The 18,812-nt window shown below is 39.0% G+C and overlaps 1 protein-coding gene across 2 annotated transcripts in view; it reads left to right on the plus strand.

Annotated features, from left to right (window-relative positions):
• Positions 1-18,812, plus strand: part of MYO1B (myosin IB) — a 94,046-nt gene that overhangs the window by 65,538 nt on the left and 9,696 nt on the right. Inside the window, exons 13-24 of one of the 2 annotated variants that reach the window (XM_010011928.1) lie at positions 668-772; positions 2,243-2,305; positions 3,056-3,256; positions 5,627-5,853; positions 6,006-6,206; positions 7,628-7,721; positions 8,169-8,318; positions 10,441-10,509; positions 12,148-12,234; positions 12,534-12,620; positions 15,331-15,417; positions 18,514-18,588. In XM_010011928.1, coding sequence (XP_010010230.1) covers positions 668-772; positions 2,243-2,305; positions 3,056-3,256; positions 5,627-5,853; positions 6,006-6,206; positions 7,628-7,721; positions 8,169-8,318; positions 10,441-10,509; positions 12,148-12,234; positions 12,534-12,620; positions 15,331-15,417; positions 18,514-18,588 — 1,446 coding nt within the window. The remainder of the gene's footprint in view (positions 1-667; positions 773-2,242; positions 2,306-3,055; positions 3,257-5,626; positions 5,854-6,005; positions 6,207-7,627; positions 7,722-8,168; positions 8,319-10,440; positions 10,510-12,147; positions 12,235-12,533; positions 12,621-15,330; positions 15,418-18,513; positions 18,589-18,812) is intronic. The other variant, XM_010011929.1, reaches the window with a different exon arrangement.

Raw genomic sequence — 18,812 nt, forward strand, 5'->3', positions numbered from 1 at the left:
AGTGTGTGAGGGCTTTACCAGTGGTGTTTGGTTTCTGCAGAGTCACACGCATGCTTGCTCCCTAACCCCGTTTAATCCTAATTAGCCTTTTAGAGGATTTTTGGTTGATAAAGTTCTTTTAATTCTCATCGTTTCAGGGGGAAATTACATGAGCAGTTTGTTGGCAGGAAGGAGGTGGGTTGCCCTCTGGAGCCAATAATCTCTTAAGCCAGGCACAGCTGCAACCAGAATAGCAACTTGGGCCATGGATCTGTAGTGAAATATTGGCTACTGAGTGGAAAAGAGCTAATGCTACTTGTCACAGTTTTATTTATCAGAACCCACAGGAGTCTACATTTTACATACGGGGACAGATTAATGCAGGCAAAACTTCTGTTGTTTATTCCCTGACACCACAGGCGCTCATATGACCTGTCCCAAAAAAATCATTATAGAGGCATAATGAATATAGCCTACAGAGGTTTTGTCCCTCCCAATGGAGAAGGCCTCAGGGAAGGATTTTGTCTAAAATTTCCAAACTAATCTCTATAAAATATTGCTCCAACCATCACATCACAAAGCTGAAAGGATTAATTAATAAAGCAGCTTGTTGACTTGCAGTAACTTAGTCCAGCTGAGTTCCAGGGTGTTTATACAACAGCAAATGCAAACATGTTTTATCTGGCAGGACAACAGCTTTGAGCAATTCATTATCAACTACTGTAATGAGAAGTTGCAGCAGATCTTCATTGAACTTACCCTAAAAGAAGAGCAGGAGGAGTACATACGAGAGGTAATACTTGAATGGATCTTTCCTTATCTCCTCCTCTTCCTGTTGTCCCTGTGAATATACACAGGCATGCATGCTGGAACCTCTTCTCAGGGAACATTCATTTTTTGGCATGGATCACATTTGCGTAGGACTGTGTGGTAGTTAGATTAGGCAAAAAAAGTTGGGTTTGGTTTTGTTTCACATTATGAGTTCTCCAGGTAAAAAACAGACCCAACTTTACTTCATTGGTGATGACTGGCAGTCCTGAGCAAGGGCTAATTTATTAGAAGACTAATACTACTTTCTGTATTAGTGCCACTACCCTACAGCCTGTGTTTTAGATTATGCAGTAGTGTCTGGAATACACCCCAACAGTGGCCACAGCTAATCCTGTTTCAAAAGGGACTTGGGTGGGTAAAACAATAGCACACACTATGAAAAAAACTACGAATACATTTTTGGTTCTGGTTTTCCTTCAGTTAAGTTTTGAAGGGAGATCTGTGAGCTTTATGGGTAAATTTATGATGTGCTTTGGAGCCCAGACTCTGGTCTTTGATGTTACTCTGTGAGTACACATCAAAGTTTTAATAGGTTTTAGCAGTACTGCCCATGATGTACAGAGCTCAGACAAAATACCAGCTCACAGCTGTGCAAACTGGCATACACTGTACTCAAAGTGGATGACATCATTTTGCTGTATTAACGTTTTTAAACAATAAATAACATTCCTGCCTCATAATCCTGAGGATGATAGGAAGTTTGGGCATGTCTGTCTTCTTTCTTCCATTCAGTGATGAAACTCTTGAAACATCATCGCTACCATTTGGTTCTTGAATGATACTTAAAATTCCCAGAAAAAACTAAACTGTAAGAAGTACTGCAGAATGCAAACTGGGGGTGGAATTAATATGTTCTTTTTCCAGTCCTTTGCCCCACCAGTGTTACCTCCTGATGCACTGGAAGCTTTATTGCTGATATTTGAAAAAATTGGGAATATCTGAACAACAGCCAGACTCTGGATTTTTCAGATGGTCTCATCTAAATTTAGCCCTCTCTCTTCCTCCCAGTAATTAAAAAGAAAAAAAGAAAGGAAGAAACCAAACCACTAAGAACATAGAAATTTTGATCTCGGATGCTCGCAGAGGAGTGGGTTTACTTCCTTATTCCCTTATATCCAGTGGGATCATGGGCAGAGCGGTGCTGGGCAGGCGGACGCGGGAGGAGCCTGGCAGGGCGCCATGGGGAGTGCATGGGAAGCTGACATGGGTGGGGGAAAGGAATGGAGAGAGGGCTTGGCAGCCACTCAAGGACAGTCATTTTGCACAGATAGTGTTAGTAGTAGATGATTGCATTTCTTCCTTAACAAAAAGTAAGTATATAGAATTAAACTTAAAAATAACATCTGCGTTAACTGGAATATGATTTAAATTGCCTAGAGGAAAAGCTCCCTCGGTTGTTTTTCTGTTTATACATTATTCTTTTTTCTTACAGGGGATTGAGTGGACTCATATTGAGTATTTCAACAATGCTATAATTTGTGACCTAATAGAAAATGTAAGTTATATTCAAGAATCTCCCTGAATAATTTTTCAGTGCATAGATTGAATTTAGCTGTAAAGCCTATATGCATCTTGATGCGCTTTGATTTTGTAAACCTAGCCACTCGTTGTATTAGTCATCTTATTTTGTATGGTATTATTTTACTAATATCTTCTTTTTATAGGGCCGTATGTTACTTTGTTAGAAATGTTCAGCAGCACCTACACAAAAAAAGATACCAAACCCAAACAACTCTTAAATGTTTACATTTAGTGCTGTTTTCAATAGCAGATATCATGTGCTGCACTGTAAATAACATTTCTTCTTATATGGAAACTAGAAAACTCAATGTCTTGTTACTGAGTGCTTTAGGTACAGAAAGTACTTGTATCTAATAAGACAACTTCCTGTGGACTTAGCAAAGCAAGAAAGGTAAAATTACTTAACAATTGGAAAAGAACAGGTTTTTAACCATTAAGTGTAGAACGGTTTTACCCATAAACCGGCTACTTCCAGTTAAGTTGGAATCTGAGTAAGTTATGCAAGATTCCAATATGAAGTTCAAGACTGCTTCAGCTCTCAGAAGCAGTCTTTCAAAACTGCAGATACTAAAAACCTGTTGGAAATGGGGATGAGGAAAAGAGCCAAACTTTGAGATGTCTTGAAGAACATTTTTCTGGGTAGCAGAAGTCAAGCAGGAGAGAGCGGTCTCCTTTTTATGCATTAATGGAAATGAACACTAAAGCTCTTGTCTTGAAACCTCAGAACCAAACTGGAATCCTGGCCATGCTAGATGAAGAATGCCTGAGACCAGGAACTGTTACCGATGATACCTTTTTAGAAAAGCTGAACCAAGTCTGTGCCACTCACCAGCATTTTGAGAGCAGGATGAGCAAGTGCTCCCGGTTCCTCAATGACACGTCCTTGCCTCACAGCTGCTTCAGGATCCAACATTATGCTGGCAAGGTACCTGGCGAAGCAGGGAGTATATGGTGTGTGGTGGGTGGTGCACACCTAGCTTTGGTACAATGGGGAGGCTCTTTCTCCATTAAATGATGTTACAGAAATGGAAGATAATTGCTTGAGTCAATAGTTGATCAAAAAATCTAGATCTGCCTTAATCTTTTCCGTCTTAAGCCTAAACTTTGTGATTTTGGCTGGAAGGTTTTCAGAGATCATAGAATCACAGAATGGTTTGGGTTGGGAAGGACCTTAAAGCTCATCCAATTCCACCCCCCTGCCATGGGCAGGGACTCTTTCCACTAGAGCAGGTTGCTCCAAGCCCCTGTGTCCAACCTGGCCTTGAACACTGCCAGGGATGGGGCAGCCACAGCTTCTCTGGGCAACCTGTGCCAGAGATTCACTGCCCTCACAGGGAAGAGTTCCTTCCTCATATCTAGTCTAAATCTCCCCTCTGGCAAGTTAAAGCCATTCCCCATTGTCCTGTCACTACATGCCCTTGTAAAAAGTCATGCTGCTGTAGCTGAAATCAAGGGCAGTTCTCCATCAAAGGAGAAAGATGTCCCACATGTTTGGTGTGAACTCCTTGTGCTGCTAGGTCTCTGGAAATAAAACGTTGTTTAGCATGACAAAAATTCACACATGTTTGAAGGCAAGATACTTTGGAAAACCTGGTCTTTGTTGCTGAACTAGCTGAAGTCCTTAGTCATGTTGATGTGAAAGTGGAGGGTTTCTACATTTGAAGAAGCTGAGTTTATTTTGACAATCTGCATGTTTAAACAGATGGAAGAGAAAGCTACACAGAGCAAAATGTATTTGCTTTTTACAACATAAGCAGCATGAATAAATACAAGTCTGACAGTTTTTGCTGTGTAATTCAGTATGACTTTTTGTTAATTAAAAATAATTAAATTTCTAAAGAGAAGATATTTTATTTAAAAAAAAAAAAAAAAGGTGAATGTAGGGGTTGAAACTACACTTCTTGTTTGAATCTCCTGAACTGTTAATTTCACACAGTGAAGAATATTTGGAAAGTGTTGTATTTTTCCAGGACTGTTTAATAATTCCCTAGTTTTCAAGATTTTCTCAATCCTACCATTTTGAATAGCTCAGTAATTTTCTCATTCAAAAATAGTCTTGGAAATATCATCTTTTTAGCCTCTGAGGCAGCCATTTGTGAACTTTACATTCTGTATTTGCCAAGAAGATTTTATAATTGCATGTAATGGATCAGGGATTAATACTTGGGTATTTCTTTGGTTGTCAAAATTCAAAGCAAATTAAAAATAGCCCAGTACTTTGAGAAGGACTGCAAACAGATTGTGTCTTAGCAGGCAGTGGGGGTCTTCGATTGTTACTGGCATTCGCTTACCCCGCAGAGCAGTCAGTGAACTCCTCCTATTTTGGGAGGAATGTTGTTTTTCCATCCTCAGCTGAGAACATTTTGATCTAGTCACTGGACAACAAAAGTTTGACTCTCCTTTTATGAACTATAGGCAAGTTCATATGAACAGTTCTTGCAGCAGTGGTATTTACCACACCTGTCAGAAACAGAAACGTGGTCAAAAGTGCTGCCTGTGTTCCCAATCACTTGGGGTTGTTTAAAGTATAGCTGTGTCCATATCAGTTTTATTCAATATTCTGTGTACATAGTACATATCCTATACACAGAACTGAGAAATCATGAAGCTGAAGAATATGTACGATGAGCTGGATGTCTTGTCACAATTAATCAAACTAAATTCCCTACCCTCAAAAATTAAAAAGAACAGTAGCAATCTGGGATCTACATGAAGTTCCCCCAGATGCCTCCTGGGTCTCCAGCTGTAGGTCAGAGCTTTGCGTTCATCCTTGTTGTTGTTGTTGGACTGTTTTCCTTGGTAAAGTCCTTTAAAATAACAGTCCTCTGAGGACTGCAGATAGCTGCTTGCTGCTGTGATATCGAGAGGTGATATTTCATATCTGTTAGGCAAATAATGTAAACATTAGTACTTTGAAGGGAAAAGGTATTTTTGCTGTTATGATTCAAAAGAAAGTGAGAAAACCTTTTGTCAGCCAAAAAAAGATTGGTTTGGAGTATTGGCAAGTGGTGGTGTATCAGAGTTGTCACTGAAGAAAGTTTTTTCCCATTTCTGAAACCAGAATTGATCAGCACAAGGACCCATTAGCAGTGCGAGAAAATGCATCTTTCTCAGATAGTGTGTTCACAGCAATTTTATCCAACAAAAAGTCTTCCAAATGACAAATTTAAAGTGCAAGCTGAAATGTCTTTTGGTTACTGAGAAAACAGGAGAAATTGATTTCTTGGGTCAGTTTTGAAGCAGCCTGTGTTATAGTACAGAACATGCTCTGATGAGACTCTTCTGTATTGTTCAGGTTATGTACCAGGTGGAAGGATTTGTTGACAAAAATAATGATCTTCTGTACCGTGACCTCTCCCAGGCCATGTGGAAGGCCAGTCACTCTCTTATTAAAGCATTGTTCCCAGAAGGTAACCCTGCTAAGATCAATCTAAAGAGACCACCAACAGCAGGTTCACAGTTCAAGGCTTCAGTGGCTACCCTGATGAAGAATCTTCAGACAAAGAATCCAAACTATATCAGGTGAATTACCCTCTGGCAAAGCTCTGGTGAATTTATGTTAACAAAAAATAACTTGATATCTGAGGATAAACTATTGAAATACATGGTTTAAACTCGTATAATAGTTGTTGACAAGTACAGTGCTACTAACAAAGTGTTTGTTTCCTTTCCAGATGCATCAAACCCAATGACAAAAAGGCTGCACACATTTTCAATGATGCTCTGGTGTGCCACCAGATCCGCTACCTCGGTCTTCTGGAGAACGTCCGGGTCAGAAGGGCAGGTTATGCATTCAGGCAAGCATACGAGCCTTGCCTGGAGAGGTACAAAATGCTATGTAAGCAGACATGGCCCCATTGGAGAGGGCCAGCCAGGTAGGAAAACATCCGTATTCTTACCTGTCTTCTTCCAGTGATTGAAATTACTGTCTTCCATGTGTTCTGATTATTCTTTTCTTTAACTTAATGAACTTTCAGTATTTTTAAAGTAGACTAAAAAGTAGTCCAATATGGCTCAAGTGTTTTACCCGTATGTTGTTCTTTAGCATCTTGTTCCAGATTTTGGATGAGTTCACTCACTGGGAAATTTTCATTTAACGTTTCGTTAGGCTAAAAATTACAGTTCCTTGGCAAAGGGAGATGATTGCAGTGATGAACTGCTCTACTAATGGAAAGGATTTTGCATATGAACAAGGAGAGCATGTTGGTTTTAGAATATATTGCAGCCTTACTCGTTTGGGCCTGAAAGAGAGTAGGGGGAGGGAAGGGAGAAGGGAGTCTGGAGAGGAATCAAAATGACTAGGTCTGGAATGATCAGGACACTTTAATAACCAATTTACAAAGTCTAGGAACACCCATTTCTTTGAAGACAGGCACTCAATCTTCTTCTGTCCTTTCAAGAATGATATTACATACTGATTGGTGAACAACTATGAGATAATACCTTTTGCAAATAAATTGTATTAAATATATAATTTTAAATTGCATAGTGTTCACGTGTTTTTACAGATTATGTCTTAGGTAGGCAAATGGGCTTCTCGGATCTTTTTACACGTGGCCACCAATAGCATGATTTCAGTTTTTTTCATAATAGATTCATACCTTTAGCTACAGTTTAAATCTTTAGGTTATCAAGGTTCTGGTGGAGGTGCAGTATTGATAACAACGGCATTGTTACAATCATGTTTAAAATCAGCGCAATTCATAGAATCAGAGAATGGTTTGGGTTGGACCTTAAAGCTCCTCCAGTTCCAACTCCCCTGCCATGGGCAGGGACACCTTCCATTAGAGCAGGTTGCTCCAAGCCCCTTTCTCCAACCTGGCCTTGAACACTGCCAGGGATGGGGCAGCCACAGCTTCTCTGGGCAACTTGTTCTGTTCTCTTTTTTTGTTGACACTTAGAAAATGAGTTGTTCGAGTGTGGAACACGAGCATTCGTCACATTTGGCAGTCTTTATTTCACATTTTGATGTTAGTGTGAGATCCCTCCCTTTTTCCTTTATTTTTTAATTAAAATTATTACAGATATAAGAGGAAAAAATAGGCCATTGCTGATGCTGTTATAAAATTGCTCTTTTCCCATCAAATTATTTTGAATCTTTACAGTGATTATTCTTGCCTTTAGCTAAGTAACCAGTGAGTAAACGAGTTAGGTTTTCAATCTTCTTATGTCAAGCACAATTTGAGAATTTAAAATACTCTTTCATATACTTTCCATAAATTATTCTGTGAATATGTAAACTAAGAAGTTTTAGAGCTGGAGGTCATGTTTGTTAAGCTCATTTGCTTCTTATTAGGGCTGGTGTAGAGGTACTGTTTAATGAATTGGAAATCCCTGAAGAAGAATTTTCCTTTGGTAGATCAAAGATATTCATCCGCAACCCAAGAACAGTAAGTGAAAAATGTCTTCTGCAAAATCAAGCTATCTTTCATGAGGGTAGCCTGTTACAAACAGATTTTTCTAGACACAGTGCTTTGAGATACGGTGCTGTGGAATTTAGCACTAAAAAAGGAACTTTTTAAAGTTAGACCCATTAAAATTGGAGTGAATCAAGACTCTACAGCAGTTCCCAGCCTGAATTTAATGTTACTTTTGTGTGCTGGCTTGTGACAGTGTATCTATCGGACACAAACTTTGTGTTAGGTATCAAGATAGATATCAAATGTATCTGCCTATAGCTCTGGAGATGAATAAACCAAAGGATGTCTGAAGGGGGACTTGAATAAAAGAGAGATTTCTCTTGGAATAACTGTGCTTATGGGTTTTTCTCTGGTCTCTTCTCCCCTGCTGTTTTTCTTCCAATGTCAAACAAAACCCTAAAAAATCCCCACACCCAGCTCTTCAAGCTAGAAGATCTGAGAAAGCAGCGGCTGGAGGACTTGGCTACTCTAATTGAGAAGATTTATAGAGGTTGGAAGTGCCGTACACGCTTCTTGTTAATGAAGAAAAGCCAGATTGTGATTGCTTCCTGGTACAGGAGATATGCAGTAAGATACGATCCTTACTAAATGGGGGGGTTTAATACATTTTTTTGTATAACCTTGATAGGGTATTTCATACGATATGTATGGGGAAATGTTAAAAGAATTCAATTTTATGTTAATATTTAAGTACCAGTAATAAAGACAATTTCCTTTCTATAGACCAATATTAAGTGTTCACATTGTGCTTGTGCTTAAGTAATTAAAAAGCTCACCAGAGCTCCTTTAGCTTTGGGAGAGCAGGATTCTGTGGCCCAGCTGGGAAGAGCCTTTCTCATTCAGCTAAAATGGTGGCACTTATGGTGCTTTCAAAACATATGGTTAATGGGTAAAAAATGTTTGGTAATATACAAGTGCAATTCTGTGGAATTCAGTCATTCCTAAGGCTTTTTGTATTTTTGCCTTATTTGGAACCTTTGCATTTGAGGCTCAAGACTGCTGCTTGGGAGGATCCCAGGGACTTATTTTAATTATAGCTCATAAGCCTCGTAGTTCAGTATTGTTATTGATTCAGTTCTAAACTAGTTTCAAATCTCTACAGGATCTGTTGTGTAGAAGACTGGGGAACTGAACAATATTGTTATATGACTCTTTAATGACGTTTTGTCAGTTAGTAAATAAGATTGTCTTATATGATAAAAAAGTTTTATGGTTTTTAAGTTTCAAAACAATTCCTAGACATCTCAGCTGCTTTTTGTTATTGTGTGCGTATCAGAAAGCTTGATAAAATATATGATATGGAAAGAAAGCATCTTAAACTGAAAGTTGCAGAATTGACAATCGCTGTTTTTCATTTGACAAGCACTTCTGTTTATCACCTTGAAAGCCGTTAGTGTTTGGTTCACTTATCTTGGGTAATTAGAGAGAATTATAGATCATTTGGAAAAAGTATGAATAAATGGGGTTTTTTTCTGAACGTCTGTGGCTGAATGCACTATTTCTACAAACAGCATCATTACAGAATTCCATCGTGCCCATATGGCTTCATTATGGTCTCACACAATCTTAATGAACTAAAAGTGGAGTTACCACGGCTAGATTGGTACAAATTTTAATACAAAGAAATGGAAAAAAGATGTGTGACCAAGTTCACATTGCTGTTGATTTCTTAACTGGAGACCTTTATTGGTTCACGGGTGAAACATGGCAGCAGTTGTCTTTGAATGCAGGATGAAGTCATAGCAAGACCCTCAGTATTACTTACAGGTGACAATAGTGATATTTCCTCAGCCTCTTCAGGCAGATGTAGGGCACCATTCTCCTAACCCAACATGACTGTTAGGCACTGTGATTCATAAGGAATCCCTTGCATGAACAAGGCTTTTTGACAACTCCTTGTGCTGGGGGCTTCACTAAAGGATCTGCAGACACTTGCCTGTCTGTTCCATTGCGAGGCATGACACGTCAGTCACGGCATGAATATGGCCTCGAGGGGATTCTCCCTGGCTTGCTCACAGAGCTGTTCACTGTAATTGAGTGAGCTGAGCGTCACGCTAAAAGCCTTGTTGCAAAGTCTGTCAATTATTATTCACTTAGTGTTATACTAACCACTGGACTACTGGAGATCTGAGCTTTTCAGAAGGAAAATGCTCAGCTGTCCAGGAAATTTATCATTCAAACTGGCATAGTAGGATAACACTCCAGCATGTCATTCAGGAATCCGTGGGTTTTCTTTTTTCCAGTTCCTAAGTTATCGTCAGCATTTGGCATTATAAACGGACTGTGGGTGATAGGAACAGCACAGGTCTATGAAAAGATGGTTAAAAGCCTAGCCAACAGACCTGAGCATTTGTGGTGGTTTGTTTGCAACTCTGCTGGTGGGAAAGACAAATAAAGCTGTTACTGTTAGTATTTAATTCATGTCACTTTTGTGCTGCTGACCATGAACTTAGTGTTTCTGTAAACAGAGTGGCATTGTCCATGCAGCATTGTTGATGTGCTTTGTTTCTCCTCAAGTTGAACACAGAATCTACACTCTGATCTGCTTGGTCAAAAATTGTTCACTTTTTACATGTAGTGCTTGTAGCCTTAATTGTACTTTCAACTGTTCTTAATGAAAGTTTTATTATGCAGTGTTTTACAATTGCAGTATTCTGTTCTAAGCATCACACATTTATTTCCAATACAGCAACAAAAAAAGTATCAGAAGATAAAGAGTTCGGCTATCATAGTACAGTCTTACATCAGAGGATGGAAGGTGAGTTCTCTGTTACTATGTCTGCATGGTGAGGTAAGGAGCAGGTCAGAAAACCCATTCCAAGTGCACTGAGCCTCCTGACTTCCATGCCTTCTATCTATTGAGCTGTGGCTGTGCCATAACTGTTGTTAAATACTTGTGTTTGCCATAGAAGTGGTGATTCTGGGGCATGTGCATGCAGCCTGGGCTATAAACAGTGCAAGTGGAAGGCTGGGACAATACCAGACTACTCTTGTTATCCATGGGGCATCTTCTGCCAGATAATTTGGAGGGATGTGTACTCTTTACATGGTCTGGAGTGTGAATGAGTGAATCTGGTGTTCACAGCAGACCTAGGTACATACTAACCGGGCACTGCGGCAGCTCCAGAGTAGAATGGTCTGGGACTCTGCCACTGGGCTTACGGAAACTATAACATTGGACTGGTTTGGTAGAAATAAGTTGTGGTTGGAGGTTATTTTGCAGTTAATAGGAGTCTCAAAGAAAGAACAAAATAAAAGCAGGCTTAAAATAAAGAGCTCGGGTCACGTGGGCAGTACGTTACTTGGGTTAAGTCTTCAATTCTGTGTGTGCTACATGGAGGGTGAAAGTACTGTACTCAACTTGTGTTGAGCAAGTACTTTATTGCTGTTTTCTTGTCCTCTGCCTCAATTTGCTATAACTTTGCTTCTTCTCTGAGAAGTTTGTATTTCTTGAAGGTATAATCCCTCAGCCATATTAGAGACTTATGGAGTGATGCTGCAATAAGAGGTAAAAATGAAGTTACAGCTCACATGAAAGCAGCCACAGTGCTTAAAGCAACTACTACTGTCCAGCTTCAGAAAAAATGTCCCTGGGCTCCTCTGTTTCCTTATTAACCTTTCTCCACCCCACTAAATCTGGCTTTCTCCTCTAGGGAAGAGAGAACTGCCTTTAATCTGAAGTCAGTTCCCTTCCTGTCAGACAGGGAAGAAAGGGGCTACAGTTACTAGCTATGGGTGTAAACAGCCCTTTCCTGCCCAGAAGGTTTTAAATTTTGCCAGCAAGAAGCTAGCACAATTTGATTTTACTATTTTTCTTGCTTTTTACTTTGTCTTTATTATTTTGTTTAAATGTTAAAAATATCCTTTCAGTCTAACTGTCAACCTACTGTCTTTTCCCATGAGTGTTATTTGGAGAAAACTGGGTAAAAGCATCATCTTGAGTTATGGTTTTCTGTTTGCTGTTGGAGAACACGCTCTTCTGCAGTAACACTGCCATGGAGAAAAGCCTGGTCTGGCAGCAGCCTTTAGTGTGACCTAAAGCCAGGCAACTTACTTGTGATTTATTCTTTATTGCAGTCTAAATGGGTAAGACATCTACTGTGTGAAGGAAAGGCATTGTTGCCACTGTGCAGACATGCAGATATCTCAGATGATGCACCAAATCTGGGAGAAATCTAAACATTGAGCTAAGATCCCCTGAACTGCCACTCCCAAACTCTCCCTTGTGAACAGAATCCTCTCTGGAACAGTGAATGTTAGGCTGCATAGCACTTATGAATTATTTGCTTGGGGAGTTGGAGGTGTTGGGTTTTGACTTTGCTTATTTACAGGTTGTGGTGCCTTAGTTTAAAATCATTATTTTTTTGAATAAAATAATGTTTTCAATTGTTTACAGGCTCGGAAACTTCTCCGGGAGCTTAAGCATCAGAAGCGTTGCAATGAGGCTGTCACAATAATTGCTGCTTATTGGCATGGTACCCAGGTAAGAAAATGGCAACAAGTGGTGCATTTAGTTGTCTCTAGACAGATAGAATGAAGAAGGCTCTTCAGGATAAAGTTATCTGGGAATATCTTCAGTGGCTTAAACTTCTGATTTTTTTACTTTTGCTTCTCTTTGCTCCTAACATGTTTTAGCTGGTGCAATCTGGGAAGCTGGGACATGCTTTAATATTTGCTGGTTTTAGTGACTGGTTTCTTTCTCTCTTTCTTGCACCATTGGGAACTTGCAGTAAACTTTTCTTTCCTAAGCTTTTCTATATCCCATTTTCAAATGCATCACAGGCGCGAAGGGAACTGAGACGACTGAAGGAGGAGGCTAGAAATAAACATGCTATTGCTGTTATTTGGGCTTACTGGCTTGGATATAAGGTACTTCATGCACATATCACATGCCCCCCTCCATTACCCAACAATATCAACATTTAATCAGTCGTAGATAGTGAGAATTAATGACTAATACAGTTGACTTGGAAAGAGCATGATCATTGATTCCTTCCATTTCCATCCACGCCACACTTCATAAATCTGACAACATTCTGTATGTCAGTTTTTTGTAGAGTAGGAAATTCTTTGCATGGCAACCAAGTAGTGATTTGCACTAACAAGCCATTAGACTAGATTAAAAATGACAAGACTGGAGTATTCTCAAATTAGGAAATGTATTTAACTACATATAAATATGCAAAGCATGGTTTGGGGGAGGAGGGAGAAGGTTGTGGTTTTTGATGTGTTCCCCCTGCCCTTAACAAGTGCTTTCAGTGACACTGTACTCGTGATCCAATTGAGATTTTCACCAGGTTGTATATTCTGCACCCTGGGCAACCTCCATTTACAAATTCAAACCAATACTATCAAGTTCTACTAAATTTTAGTTATTAATTGGTTTAATTGATTCCCTGGTTGCGATTTGAACCAGTGAGAAAATTTCAGTGAGTACAAGTAAAGCACGGTTTTATGACCTGATCTTTTAGCAGAAAATTATGTTAGTTTGCAATTCTCAACTTACAGCCCTAGAAAAATCCCAGGAATTCCAGCATCAGCTGTTTGTTTTCAGAAGCAAAGTCCCACTGAAAGATTCTTGCTAATCCCCAGCCTGCAGTTGTGGGTTATGTGAACATTTGAAATGCTGTTCACTTGCAGTCAAAAATGTAATGGTTTCAATTAATAAATTCACAATTTAGTTGAAAACTATAATCAGTAAATACATGAAGTTTAAAACATTTTCCAGATATTATTTAGGTTGGAGGGGTGGTGGTGGTGGGGTGTTGTCAGAACACCTTGCCAGCTAGATGGAGAAATGCGCCCAAGTTACATCTGGAATATAATGCTGAGTTTGACCTTTGCTATTTTGGTATAAATCTGTTAGATTTCTAATGAAATGGCAGCCCTGGGAATCCAAACAAACGTGTACAGAATTTCCCTCATATCAAGAACGACTTTGAAACTTTTCAGTTCTAGCTTGCAATTAGGTAGCTCTGTAATTGAACACACACGCGGTTTCCACTGTGTTTGTTTAAATGCAATATACTGATAATTTATTTTACTTTTAACCAAAGTTCCTTTCACCAAAACACTTTTGCTCAGTGCTGCAAAAGTGATACTTACCTTCATGGGTTTAAGGTTTTCTTTAGAATTAAAAAGGGCACATGCAGGAAGTGGACGCGATAGTGTTAACTGTACTAGAGCTTCTCATTTAAATATTTAGTAGATCTGGAGAATTTTAAACATGTTTTAGTAGCTATTTTTACCAATTGGCTCACAGGAATTTAATGAAAAATTGCTTCCTTATTCCTTAAATATTCCTTAAATAATTACATTGAATTAAGATTAGAAAAATAATTACTGTCTCTGATAAGAGATAAAACTCGTGCTTGGTGTGATATTTTCTCTTTTCCCAAGGGAATATTTAAAACAACAGTTTCTGAAAGTTTTCATCAGAGATTGTTTGCTTTACCAAAAAAGAAAAAGGCAAAAAAGCTGTGGACCTCGAGTACTCAGTTTCCTTCCTTTTCACAAGACAGACAAACACTTAGCTTTGCAGAGTCCTTGTTTTTACAGTACTGTATAGTAGGAGTTTTTATTCCAAGCAGATGAGTGGAAACATATTCTTTGATGTGATATTCTTTGGCCTACACCTAATGCCAATTAACCTTCCTAGCTACATCAGAGAAATGTAACTGGCACAGGCTGGAACTGCTGTTGCACAAGTCTGTCTGACAACATAGAACTTGACAAGTGCAAATACATGGCTAGAGCTGCCCTGACTGATCCCCTAATACTGACACGCTTTGTTTTACTTGACTTTTATCATCAGATAGCTGAACAACGAATGTACTGGTGTCTCCTAAAATGTGAGATTCTATGAAGTTGTCCACACATGCCTTTGTGTTTAGAATACTTTGCAAACTGCTTTCCTAAAATGAGAATGATAGGTAAAATGTAGGTAGGTGCCTATCTCTTTGTACATGTGGAAGGCATTAGGTTTGGGGGGGGGGTTTACCCTTTCATTCCATAGAGACAGGCATAATTTACCAGGCTGGAGATTTTCGTACATAGAGATCAAAATAAAAAATAACCTCCAGAATGAAAGCCTGCAATAGAGTGCTGGTAAATTCATCATTACATACATAGTTTCAGAGTTGATTCTTTTCTGCCCAGGCACATGCCAGTGGAAGTTACCAGATAGATAGGGAGATTTTAGTGAACCCTGATTCTTGTACACATCGTTTTGACCATGCAACTGCAGGCAAAGGTCTCCATTAGAATCAAGTTAGAGATACTTGCCACTGATTGTGAGGTGTGCATAGAAGAGAAGATGGAAACACTGATAGCAAATAATGGGGCTGACAGAAGTCTTATCTATACATGCCACTTAAGCAGCAGTGGAGGCTTTTTTGACCTCCTGTGTGGCTTCCCACCAATTCACACTGACACATTGGGTTTTAAAGGTTAAACGCTGTTCTTCCATCTTTCCATATCTTGATTGTAAGTTGGCTGTTCTATTTGGGAGAAGCCTTTTCCTGGTGGTTGTGCTGTCTGCATCGGGCTGTCTCTTTTGTTCACTATCTAAACCTTTTAGGCTCGAAGGGAATTGAAACGCTTGAAGGAGGAGGCTAGGCGTAAGCATGCTGTTGCAGTCATTTGGGCTTACTGGCTTGGACTGAAGGTACTTTCTCAAACACTCCCATCTGTGAACTTGAACTCAATAAAGCGTGGCACCTTACTAACACTTAATAAACAAGCAGTTATGTGGGCTTACTCGTAGGGATGGTTTTTACACAGAATTGCATTGTTTAATTTTGTCATGGACTTCACCAAAAATTCATAAGCTGAAAATGCCTCGTTTACAGCAGTATTTAGGCATCGGGTTTACATAATCAGGAATTTCATTTAGAATGAGGAATTTCAGCTTTCAAGTGGCAGATTAAATGGGCTCTGTCACGGTTGTTCACTTATAAGCCTGACCTACGTTGGCAAAGATCCTACGCAGAAAGATTACAAGGATGTATTTTCTTATTGTGACCTCTGCTTGTTTGATGGGAAGTAGGGTGGAGCTGTCTGACTCTCACTGCTGCTCATGTTAGACCCCTGACCCCAGTGTCAAGGGCATGCTGTAAAGCAATTGATAATGTCCTGTTGCTTCCATCAGCCTTTTTAGGGCATGGCATTGCATGCAGTTACCTATGGCTTGTGGCAGCTGTGAATTCCCAGAAAAACTGAGATGTACAGGAGTCTTTTGGGTTTTATCCCTTGCTTCCAAGGACTGGTTGGCAAAAGAAAACACGTTTGTAATCTGAAAAAGTGTAGTTCTGGTCTGTAAATAGACTATGGAAATGGCATCCTGAGATGTTTCAGGTCTGCGCCCAGATGATTTACATAATACAGTTTTCAAACATAGTTTGACAAATGCAATCCTGAAGAACTGTGGAAACCTAAATCAGTTTTGTTTGGCTGGGTGTCACTTTTGCTAATTAGGGATATTTTAGGCTTCAGAAATAGAAAAGGGAATAATTTATTTGATAACACAAAGTCCAGCTCTCATATTCTCATACTAATTCTAACAATGCTGGAATAGGAAGAATAGTTACAAAACATGTAATTATATATGTGTATATAAAAGCATCCATTACAATACGTACATGGAAGCCAGAGCTGGAAATACAAAGGAGCCATTTTAAGAAGTCATTCTGCAGATCAGAATCACACTGTAGGTACTTCTGCCAAAGTGGGTCTGGTTTTATGATTCTAAAACAAGAATATGTCCCTGCTGAGAACTCAGAGGCTGTTTCATATCGAACAGCAGCTTTTAAATGAAAACTGATGAATCCAAAACCTTTAAGGCACATTACAGCAGAAAAATGCTTTTGTCTGTCTGTGGTGTGGTTTTTCAATGTATTTTTTAGTAGCGTAAGCAGCATTACCATCTCACCTAAAATACACAGATTTTTCTGAATGAGAACATAGTCTGTAATTACAATATATCACTATTGCCACAGGCAGTTCTTATTTGATGGCAAAGTGTTTTCAACCATGACATATGGAAATGAAGATTTAAAGTTGATACAAGTGATGAAGATTAAACTATTAATTTTGAGGGGGTTTTTTAATGGTATGATAAGTATATTTTAGTAGCACTTGTGGTACTTTCCAGATTTAGGCTTTTCTGGAACGGCTTGCATTTTTCAGTGCTTGCTTTGCAGCTTCCCTGCAGCGCCAATAGGACATGTGGGTGTAGATTAGTCCCTTTGTTCCAAATTAATTTGCACACTTTGCAGCTCACGAAGAATAATATAAAGCAACATCATTAAAGAGACACTATGAGAACACGGTGAGATTTGGGATGATTGTGGTTGGAGTGGCTTTAAGTGTGTTAATTTCCATCCCTGAATAAGTAGTAAAGGATGTACACTAATTGCAGAGCACTAAACCTTACAGAAAATCAGTGAATAAGAACTCTCATAATTTTTTCTTATAAAGTGAGGAGGAAAAAATTATGTGCTGTATTTGCATAGAATGATGACAGCTGAATGCTGCCAGTTCTGTTGGTGCATCTTAATGTGCAATTAAACAAAAGCCATTTATCTGGGGGAGGGGTGTTTAATCCCAGAACGGTGACAGATTCTTGCTTTCAAAATGCTACCTTAAAATGCATGACACTCAGTATGGGGCAGAAGGTATGCCAGGGTAAGCCAAGCTAACTTTTTCTTACAAGTAGATACAGGTTTTATCCTCTATGGGTTTTCCTTTATTTTCTGATTACAGTGAACTCGGCAACACACAGCGAGTAGCTAAAACCACTGAATTTGCTCTGGGGTAAATGAAGTAAAGCCACGATGTTTTCCCTGGTTTTTGCTCTAAACTTGTAACAGGTGTGTTGCTGCTGTGCCAAAGTTTGGAAAAAGCTGGGGGATGTTTCAGCTAACTTGACGGGAGTCTGGGCTCCACATAAAACTGCAAACCAGTTGTGCTCAGGCTGCGTTTTCTGCAGGGAGGAATATAGACACTCTGCCAAATAGCCTTCTTAAAAATATGAAGGGCAAAACAAGTGTTCTGAAACTTGGATTTACCAGCATGTATTAAAAATCAGTGTCACCTGCAAAATGGTTCTCAGTGATTCCGTGTTCTAAATAAATTTTAGTAGTAGATATCAAGTAGATATCAAGCAACGTTTGTGTTGATTCTTTGCTCTTACCTGGCACCAAAATCTTATTGTCATTTTGGAACGAAGACTACTTGTGCAAAAAGAGTTTTTTCATGCATAAGTCTGCTCTGGGAAAAAAAAAATGCTCTTTTTTAGTATAGAAAACTCTGTGCATTAAGAATCTCAAAGGAAAAAAATCAGAAATATTTCATCTGTCAACTATGCAATTAACATCAGCTCAGAGTCACTTCAGACACAATAAAATATGTATCACTGATGATACCTCACCTTTTCCAGCTCAGCTTTATGCAAAAGCTTATGAAAATGATTCATGCTGTGAATTCAACAATATTTTAATAGGTTGGCTTTTCAGAGGAAAGCCTTTCAAATTCTCTGTTAAGTTTGCAAATGACTGTACTCAGCCGAGGTGACTTTCTGACCACTTGTTCCATGGTCTGGTTCATGTATTTTAAGTGTACCAGTTATTATTTCTATTTCAGGGAACTCTTTGCATGTTTGTATGCCTTTTTAGTATTTTCTGCCATAGAGCTTTAGAGAGCAGTACCTGTGCAAACGAATTCATTCGTTATATTCACTTTGAGGATTTGTTTAATTTTTCAGGTCCGTAGAGAGTACAGGAAATTCTTCAGAGCCAATGCTGGAAGAAAAATCTATGAATTTACCCTTCAAAGACTTGTATGTATTATATCCATACAAAACACATTACATTTTCTCTGTTTTAAAGTTTTGTTTGCTAGCAAAATTAACAGCTGTGTTATGGCCTTGATAGTCTTTGTAAGGAAATGTCTAAGCTAAGGATATGGAAAATTGGCAAATCTTCTGATGTTGTAAGGAAAGGATAGTGATGGTGTTTTGAAGGTGCAGAAAAATACTAAGCTTTCAGGTTTTCTTCATATATA

This window comes from Nestor notabilis, unplaced genomic scaffold, assembly GCF_000696875.1.
Source record: "Nestor notabilis isolate BGI_N333 unplaced genomic scaffold, ASM69687v1 scaffold1253, whole genome shotgun sequence".
In the NCBI taxonomy this organism is placed as follows: domain Eukaryota; kingdom Metazoa; phylum Chordata; class Aves; order Psittaciformes; family Psittacidae; genus Nestor; species Nestor notabilis.